The sequence below is a fragment of the Phragmites australis genome, chromosome 15, assembly GCF_958298935.1.
Source record: "Phragmites australis chromosome 15, lpPhrAust1.1, whole genome shotgun sequence".
Lineage (NCBI taxonomy): Eukaryota > Viridiplantae > Streptophyta > Magnoliopsida > Poales > Poaceae > Phragmites > Phragmites australis.
Window position 1 is genome coordinate 12,823,476 of NC_084935.1, and position 8,680 is coordinate 12,832,155.

An 8,680-nucleotide genomic window follows, 5' to 3' on the forward strand; every position below is an offset into this window, starting at 1 on the left:
GTTACCTTATTTACACTATTTTTAATGTTAAACAATAGAGGATATAACTAGATACTTGTATAAACTGCTTTACGCTTAAAACTAAACTGTAAAGCAATATTTTTAGGATATCCCTTATGCATCTATCAACACTTTGAAGTAATATAGGACTTATTGAATATCTTCCTTACTCACTCTTACTATTATTCAGATGAAGAAGCAGATGTTGAGTTTGCTGGAGACAGAGGCGCAGATGAGGAGTAGTTTAGTAGTTATATTCGTACCCTAGCTACCTATTGCTTTGGGTAGTCGTTCTGCTGTGCTTTTGATAGTCGTTAGGCTAGGTTTGTAATATATAGTATGGTTTGAAAACCTTTTGTACTCTGCAACCATAGTACCTTTATATACGATGTATGACTGGAATGCCACAATTGTTATATTATACGTATCAAATACTTGATTTAAGGATTGATACATAAGACATAGAAGATCCTAACAACAGATTCTTACCTAAGTGCAGCCTCATGGCGCTGGCGTTCCATGTCCCGATAAGGATGAGTGTCAAGAGGTCATGCATGGCCACCTCTTGGCACTCCGAGTGCCGACATAACCTACATATCCATCGGTCAGCACTTGGAGTGCCGATAGGCCTCCTTGCACGGCCGACTACCTCCATGTTACCGAGCTAGCATGAGGCCCCACCACTTATTGGCAAACGGAGTGCCGATAGACAATCCAAATACTAACAAGTGACTAGTTCTCGGAGTGCCAATAGGTGCTTAGTTGGCAAACGGAGTACATATTAGCACGATTGAACAGATTTGAATGATATTTTTGTAATTTTTCAATAAAATAATATTATTTTAAAAAAATAGTTGGGGGAGGATCAAGCCAGCCTCAGTTTGATAGCATTGTTAGCCCACTCGGATTTGATCCTTGGATCAAGCATCACGGGATTTACTCCGTGGGTACTTTCGTACTATGTTGGAGAATTGAACTGGTATGGTTGGTAGTCATCATTGGGCGCCTTGAGCGCTTTGCCTGCATAGGCTCGAGTGAACAAGGGTGCTCGTCTTCTTAGATGAACGCCAGAGTTGCTCACGTAAATTCGGGGAAAAAAGAAGCTAGCGGTGGTGGCATCTGATGTGATCTTGTCGTCTACGGTGCGTTGTCTTGTGCTTGATCCTGGTCGGGGCGGTCGGAGGTGCTTGGAGGCGATGGCGACGGCTCCTCTCTAGTTTTGAGTTTTTTTTATTTTTATATTTTTTCGATTAAAAATTTAAATAAATAGGTTTCTCGTAATTTTTTTTGCAAAACTAGACACCTACCATCTTCTTATAGGGTGGTTAGACTCTTACCGTCCCCTGAGAAGACGGTAAGTAGTTCCACAGACTCTTACCGCTTTTTTACGAGACGAGTAGGCTTACAGCCCTAAGAAGGAGGTACATAAACAGTAAATCTCGGTGAACAGTACTCTGAAGTTCAATTTCCCCTACTACCTTCTCTATTCAAAACAGTGATGTTCTGTTGCTCCAAAAACTCTAAAACTTTTTGTACGTGTTCCATAATTCATGTGCAACACATTTTAATTGAATTCACCCAAAAATCTAGTGTAGAATTTAAACAAAAATTCTCCAAAAAAAGACTACTTTTATAACTTCTATCAACTGTTAGGGCTCAAATAAATTTCTAAAAATCTGGTAAAATTCACTAATATTCTTTTTATGTGATGTGATAATTTTTAAATTATTTTCAGCCCTAGATTATATGGTAAAAAAGTGGATTCCTTTGTAATACACCATTTATATGTATTTTTATAATTTCATGTGATATTCTTCTTTTAACTTAATTTGAATTCAAACATATATAAACCTAGTGCTAAAAATAATTTTAGAAATTATCACATCACATAAGAAGAATATTAGTGAATTTTACCAGTTTTTTAGAAATTTATTTGAGGCACTAATAATTGCTAGAAGTTAAAAAAGAAACTTTTTTGAAAATTTTAGTTTAAATTTTACACAGGATTTTTGGGTGAATTCAATTAAAATGAGTTGCACATGGACTATGTAACACGTACAAAAAGTTTTAAGATTTTTAGAGTAATAAAACATTACTGCTTTGAATAGAGAAGATAGGAAGAGAAATTGAACTTTAGAGTACTGTTTGCCGAGATTTACTGTTTATGTACTGGGCTTATCGCTCTTTCATAGGGCTGTAAGCTTACCGTCCATGAAAAGTCGGTAAGAGTTTATGGGACTACTTATTATTTTTTCAGGAGTGGTAAGAGTCTAACCATTTTATGAGAGGAAGGTAGGCGTTTAGTTTTGTAATTTTTTTCACGAGAAATTTATTTATTTAAATTTTTAATGAAAAAATATAAAAATAAAAAAAACTCCCCTAGTTTCTGAGAGATCACTGATCAAGGGCTGGGCCTGACTTTGGCCCATCTGGCCCAGATCGATCAGCCATTCGCCGACAAGTCCGAGCACGCTCCTCTGCGTCTTCCTCTGAGCAGTGGCCCCCACTCGCCTTAAAACCCCTCGTCACTTGTCTCCTTCCACAGCCATGACTTCCGTTCGCCCCTGCCCCCCGGCCGCCGGCGCCGGCGCCCGCTCCATCCCACTCCCCTCTCCCCCCACCGCCGGCTCCCATCTCCACCTCCCCCGACTTCCCCCGCCACCTCCCCTCTCCTCCTCCTCCAACAACCACTCCCCCTTCCCCACCGCAACCCCCGTCACCCCTCTCCACCCTTCCGACGAGGTCCTATCCGCCATGTCCCCGCGCGAGCAGACCTCCCTCCTATCGCGTCAGCGCCACTGGCGCTGCGCCCGGGACCTCTTCGACCGCCTGCGCGCGCTCCCCGGATACGCTCCCAACCCCGTCCACTACGCCGTCCTCCTACGCCACCTCGCCCGCGCGCAACGCTGGGCCGAGCTCCGACGCGCCTGGCTCGGGATGGTTCTCCCGCCCTCCAACCCGGCCTACGCTGCCCTCGCCGACGCGCTCGCCAAGGCCGGGTTGGTGCGGGAAGCCCTCCTGCTGCTCCGACACATGCGCGCCCGGGGCGTCGCGCCCGACGAGGTGTCCATGAACACCTTCGTCCGTGTCCTCAAGGACGAGGGCCGCTACGCGGACGCGCTCGCTCTCTTCCGCAATTGGTGCGACGGCAAGTTCGAGGTTGACTTCCTTGATCTTGACTGCAGCATGGTTGATCTCGATGGCCCGATGCGGTTCTTGCTTGATGAAATTTGTGATGACAAAGTTGTTGATGCTGCTGGTGTACCGGGCGTTGTTGGAGGTACTAGGAAGCTGAAGCTCGTGGCGACATATAACACGATGATTGATCTTTATGGGAAGGCTGGCCAGCTGAAAGACGCCCTGGACATGTTTATGGATATGCCAGCTCATGGGATTATGGCAGACACGTATACATTCAATACATTGATCAACGTATTTGGGTTATCTGGCAATATGGCACAGGCAGAGGCGCTGTTTGGTAGCATGGTAGTTAGGGGCATCAAACCTGACACTAAAACATACAACGTGATGATGACTGTGTTTGCATCGAGAGGGGATTCAGAGGGAGTTCTGAAGTACTACCATCAAATTGGGAAGGAAGGGTTACATGCGGATCCTGTGAGCTATAGGATTGTGCTGCAAGCGCTATGTGAGAGAAAGATGGTGCGGGAAGCAGAAGATGTGGTCGAATGGATTCTGAATAATGACAGTTTTGTTCATGAGCAGTCACTGCCTATTGTCATGAAGATGTACGTTGATCTAGGATTGCTCAATGAGGCAAATACATTCTTTGAGAGGCATTGCAGAGTTAAAGGGGTTTCATCCAAGAACGTTGCCGCTATCATGGATGCTTTTGCTGAGAAGGGCCTGTGGGAAGAAGCGGAGCATATTTTTTACTCTGAAAGAGGAGTTGGGAATAAGGACATAGTGGAATATAATGTGATGGTAAAGGCTTATGGTCAGGCAAAGCAATATGATAGAGTCTCTTCTCTGCTTGAGAGCATGAAGGAATCCGGTGTTTCACCAGATAGTTGCACATATAATTCCTTGATTCAAATGTTCTCTGTTGGTGGATTTCCACAGATAGCTAAGAAGCTATTAGATGAAATGAAAAATGCAGGATTTAAGCCAAAGTGTGAGACATACTGTGCTGTTACTAGAAGTTATTCCCGCCATTACTTGGTACCAGAGGCCATAGATCTGTTCAGTGAAATGAAGGCCTCAGGTGTTGAGCCAAATATTGTTGTTTATGGACTATTGATTGATATGTTTGCGGAGATAGGAAATGTAAATGCAGCGCTGCACTATAGTAACTTGTTGGAAGAATCTGGAATATCTCCAAACCAGGTTATTTTAACTTCACTTATCAAAGCCTACAGCAAAGCTAATTGCTGGAAGGAAGCACAGGTCTTGTATTCAAGGATGAAGAACATGGATGGTGGCCCTGACATCATTGCCTCTAATGCCATGCTAAACCTTTATGCAAATCTTGGAATGGTCACTGAAGCTACAGAAATCTTTGACAAACTGAGGAAAAATAGTCATGCTGATGATGTTTCATACAGTACCATGATATACCTCTACAAGGGCATGGGCTTGCTTGGCGAGTCCATTAAGATTGCTCATGAATTACAGAAGTCAGGCTTACTATCTGATTGTGCTTCATACAATGCTGTTATGGCTTGTTATGTGGCCAGGGGCAACCTTAGACATTGTGCTGAGTTAGTTCAGCAAATGGTGGCAGCTAACATTCCACCAGATGCCTCAACGTTTGGAATGATATTTTCTTTACTGAATAAAGGCTATGTTTCAACCGAAGAAGTTTTACAGCTAGAATCAGCATATAATGATGGGAGGAATTCTGCCAAGCAAGCTATTGTTGCATTGTTGTTCTCCACAGCAGGCATTCATGCTGCTGCGTTAGAAATTTGTGAACAATTGTTAAGGCCTGAGTGGACAGTTGATCCATGTGCATACAATATTTGCTTCAAGGTCTACGCTTCATGCAGGAAGGTAGAAAAAGCCTTCAGTTTGTTCACGCGGATGCATGATTTGGGGCTCAAACCGGATACAGTTACTTGCATCCATTTGACAACTTGCTATGGGAAATCTGGAATGTCAGAAGGCCTAAGGACAAATGGCCTTCTTGAATACAGAAATGATAAGCTTAGTATACATTCAAATAATGCACTGGTTGCCTACATAGAAACTGGAAAAAAATAATGTTGCATTCAGTTAGTCAAGAAATTATATGTACCGAAAATCAGCTTATAACTCACAAGGAGAGTTTGATTTAGTCGTAGGACCTGAAACTGAAGCTAGCGTGTGTGGTGATCAGAAGTGAGTCAGGTGTGCTCGAAGATATAGAAGCCAGATAGATTGGAAACATTAGTGCGTGTGTCTACTTACTAACCCATATAGTTCTTGCCATCTCAAATGCTTATTGTTGTCAATGTTTTTCTTTTAATATTCTGATGTACCAGTTATAGCTCGTTGGTTTGTCAAAGGCCTAGATACCAATAGATAGGAAAAAATATTATACAGCACAAGCTTCATAACTGAGTTTGAGCCACCGTTTTTCTTTCTAAGTGATACCAATACAGTTCCTGCTTGGTGTCTGATCCCAGTTTCTGCTTTTCTGGTTAATTTCTTGTAGTAATTGGTCCAGTAGTAGATATTACTGTAATCACTTGTTGATCTGTTTTTTTTTCTGGAGTTACAATCATAATGGCATTCTATTGACTATTGAGTATTTGAGTGTATGCTGTAATGATGGATCCAAACTCTATTGTTTGTGGGGGTCATTTTTTTAATTGCTCCTTTAAAAGCTTCAGTTCTTTACTCCATAGACTTCGTACATAATCCTACAGTTGATGGAAGGGGGCCATGCTCGCATCTTTTTTTAAGTAATGCTAACAGAACTATTTTGATCAGCTCCTGTTATCATCCAGTGAGCATGTGACATGAGACCTTTCTATATATGCACCAAGCGGGCTTGTTGACCCAGCGAAGTGTTGGCAGTTGCCAAAAGAAAAAAAATACTGTGGCTATCTACATGCTGGATTCAATGTGTGATATTCTGGCAGTTTTTAGGAGTATTTTGGAGTTAGTTGATTTCTGGAGCTAGAATTGGGGTTAGTAAATCTTTATCAGTAACAATATCATTATTCTTGTCAACAATTATTCTGATTATTGTTTGCTTCTTTGTGATAGCACAGCAGAACATGAATGCATCCATCTCACATAGTGAAAAAGCATTTCCAGCGGGTACCATCTTTGGCATCTTGACACTAGACCAAGCCATGGACACCAAAGCATAATAGTATAGGCGACATCCCTCTGGATTTACAAGAAGTTGCATGCAAAGTTCCAACATATTCCCAATTTTCTTACAATGCCTGTTCCATATGCCATTTGCAGTGATATGTATGTTTACATCTCCTTACTATATTTGTGGTTTAGGTTGGATTATTTATTTTGTAGACAGTAGTACAGAAGTATAGTTAAAGTAAACTTTTAGTACAGAAGTATAGTTAAAGTAAACTTTTAGTACAGAAGTATAGTTAAAGTAAACTTTTAGTTAGTTGTGAACATAATACTTTAATTTCCAAATATAAAACGAACTAGTAAGGATAAACTATTCATTCTGAATCATATAGGCACATGTCATTCTGCTGAAACTATAGAAAAATGGATCAACAGTTTTAATTGTGCCATTTATAGGGGAATGCACTGACTATCAGAAACATTTAGAGAAGTTGACAGAACGGGTTCGCTATGCTATTGCAAACACTGAAGATCCACATCTGGATGAGTGCAGGAAGTGGAGCCTCGTGTGGGTTGTTCTAAACATGGTTGCTCCACTGGAGCCCGACGAGATGGAATTCCTACTTGGATACCCGAAAGAACACACTTGGGGAATCAGCCGGACAGAGAGATACAGATCTCTAGGCAATTCATTCCAAGTGGACACAATTGCATACGTCATGACTATTGACTACATTTCTCGGTGGAAAGGCGAAATGATCAGGTAAAGGGCCATATCCCTGAAACCTGTATTCTGGAGTTGAGAACCAGCTGTTTCTTCACGCTAATTAGTTGGCACTACCTTAACAGTTTCATCATCCACTGCTACCAGGATGGTGAGGTAAATATGCTTAACTGGCACCGAAGTAACTTATGCACTATTAGACTATAATTATCTACAGTTACAGCTAAATGCATGCAGCGTGTCAATTCACATATGTATGAAGTGAATAATGTAGAAACACATGATGACAGTGCGCAAATATGGTTTTCACATATGAGATAACCAGATACATAAAAAAGACCATGTTAGCAACATCATGAAGCTAGAAAATTGTATATTTTCGTCAGTATATTGTAACACAAAAAATGCTAGAATTACACCAGTTTGATCTTATCTTGCTGTTTCCAAGTAAGATGGAAGGTTGCATAAATATCAGCAGCTTATGCTAATGCGTATTTCTGTTACATGACAACCTGCTATTATTAAGAAATTAGGACAATGACGCAATTCACGTAGAAAAAAAATGGAAAACTGTATTGATGAGCTGAATTAATGTAAGCAATAATCTTGGAAAATCAAGCACGCTAAGTAATTTTTCCTTTTTTATATATATCTTGCTTCTCAGGATGAGGCACACCTCAGCTAAGCAATAATCTTTTTTTATCTTGCTTTATGTAGGATATGCACTTGCCAATACAGAAGCATGCTTTTCAGTTTCATACCGATTGCCGTTAATTAACACCTTATTCTGTGCAGTGACGTGCCTTTCTTCGTATCGAGCGACTGCTGTACACAAGAGCTGCAGATCTCCTGATCAATGCAGTCATTGCAAGGGTTAAGTTCAAAGTCCGTTGTTTCTTTTTGGCACCGTTTGGAATACGAACTCCTAAACAAGTCAGTGGAGGGCTCTACGAACGTTCTTAATCTCTGATAGGAACACGCCGTTCAAATTTGGAAGCATGAACCACAGGATGATGCATGCATTGTGACGCGGGGCGCATCTGAGCATTGGTGGTAATTGCTCATTCAGATTTGAATGTGTGTCAGAATCTTCTGGGCAGTCTCTGAGTACATGCATTATCGATTCCCATTGCCAGTGGGATTAGTGCTGTGCTGAGAGAAGAGGGGAAAGGAAATAGTCTATGCAAGCTGCGGTGCCATGCTGCGCGATTACTTTTTGACTGACAGCGGCTTGCCTCGCCCAAAGGCCCAAGTGCATACAGCCAAGCTGAAAACATATCAATTCTATGTATTATAGGTTTTTCTAATGTTTTTACTGTATTGCAATAAAGTTTTGCACCATAAGTTATAATTTTACAAATTACACATATCAATTCTAGAAAAAGTAAATACGGAAATGTAAGTGTAATAAGTAAATGCATAATATAGGCTGCATAGAATGCAAATTCGGCATGACAACTCTCTACTAGTCCTTGTTGAAGCTCCCGCGCAAGAGACTCTCTTCTCGGCCGGTGTTGGTGGGTGCACGATCAAACCATCTCCACCAAGCCACCATAGCCGAATCCACTAAGATGGTGCTTCACCGCTTTTGGCCACTCCACAATCTCTCCTTGGAGGGTCTCACAAGACTCATCGCCGTTAAGCCGTCTATAGCTAGGTGCCAGCAAGCACCAAGAGTAACAAGTGTGG

The 8,680-nt window shown here is 41.6% G+C and overlaps 2 protein-coding genes across 2 annotated transcripts; both read left to right on the forward strand.

Moving 5' to 3' along the window:
- The first annotated feature begins 2,527 nt into the window (after positions 1 to 2,527).
- Positions 2,528 to 5,749, forward strand: LOC133893698 (pentatricopeptide repeat-containing protein At1g73710). The gene has a single exon (XM_062334790.1). It carries the CDS (start codon positions 2,548 to 2,550, stop codon positions 5,221 to 5,223), a length of 2,676 nt encoding a protein of 891 aa, XP_062190774.1. The 5' UTR covers positions 2,528 to 2,547; the 3' UTR covers positions 5,224 to 5,749.
- Positions 5,750 to 5,829: 80 nt separating this feature from the next.
- Positions 5,830 to 8,229, forward strand: LOC133893700 (DNA (cytosine-5)-methyltransferase DRM2-like). Its single transcript, XM_062334791.1, has 3 exons — positions 5,830 to 6,426; positions 6,724 to 7,030; positions 7,787 to 8,229. The coding sequence occupies exons 1-3, from the start codon at positions 6,360 to 6,362 to the stop codon at positions 7,842 to 7,844; spliced, it is 432 nt and encodes a 143-aa protein (XP_062190775.1). The 5' UTR covers positions 5,830 to 6,359; the 3' UTR covers positions 7,845 to 8,229.
- The last annotated feature ends 451 nt before the right edge of the window (positions 8,230 to 8,680 follow it).

What these genes read in the sequence shown, in the direction of transcription:
- LOC133893700 (XM_062334791.1), top strand. Translation starts at nt 6,360, where the DNA reads ATGCAAAGTTCCAACATATTCCCAATTTTCTTACAATGCCTGTTCCAT. An exon ending in TATGCCATTTGCAGTGATAT is followed by an intron (nt 6,427 to 6,723) that starts GTATGTTTACAT and finishes TGCCATTTATAG; the next exon opens with GGGAATGCACTGACTATCAG. An exon ending in TGGAAAGGCGAAATGATCAG is followed by an intron (nt 7,031 to 7,786) that starts GTAAAGGGCCAT and finishes TATTCTGTGCAG; the next exon opens with TGACGTGCCTTTCTTCGTAT.
- LOC133893698 (XM_062334790.1), top strand. Translation starts at nt 2,548, where the DNA reads ATGACTTCCGTTCGCCCCTGCCCCCCGGCCGCCGGCGCCGGCGCCCGC.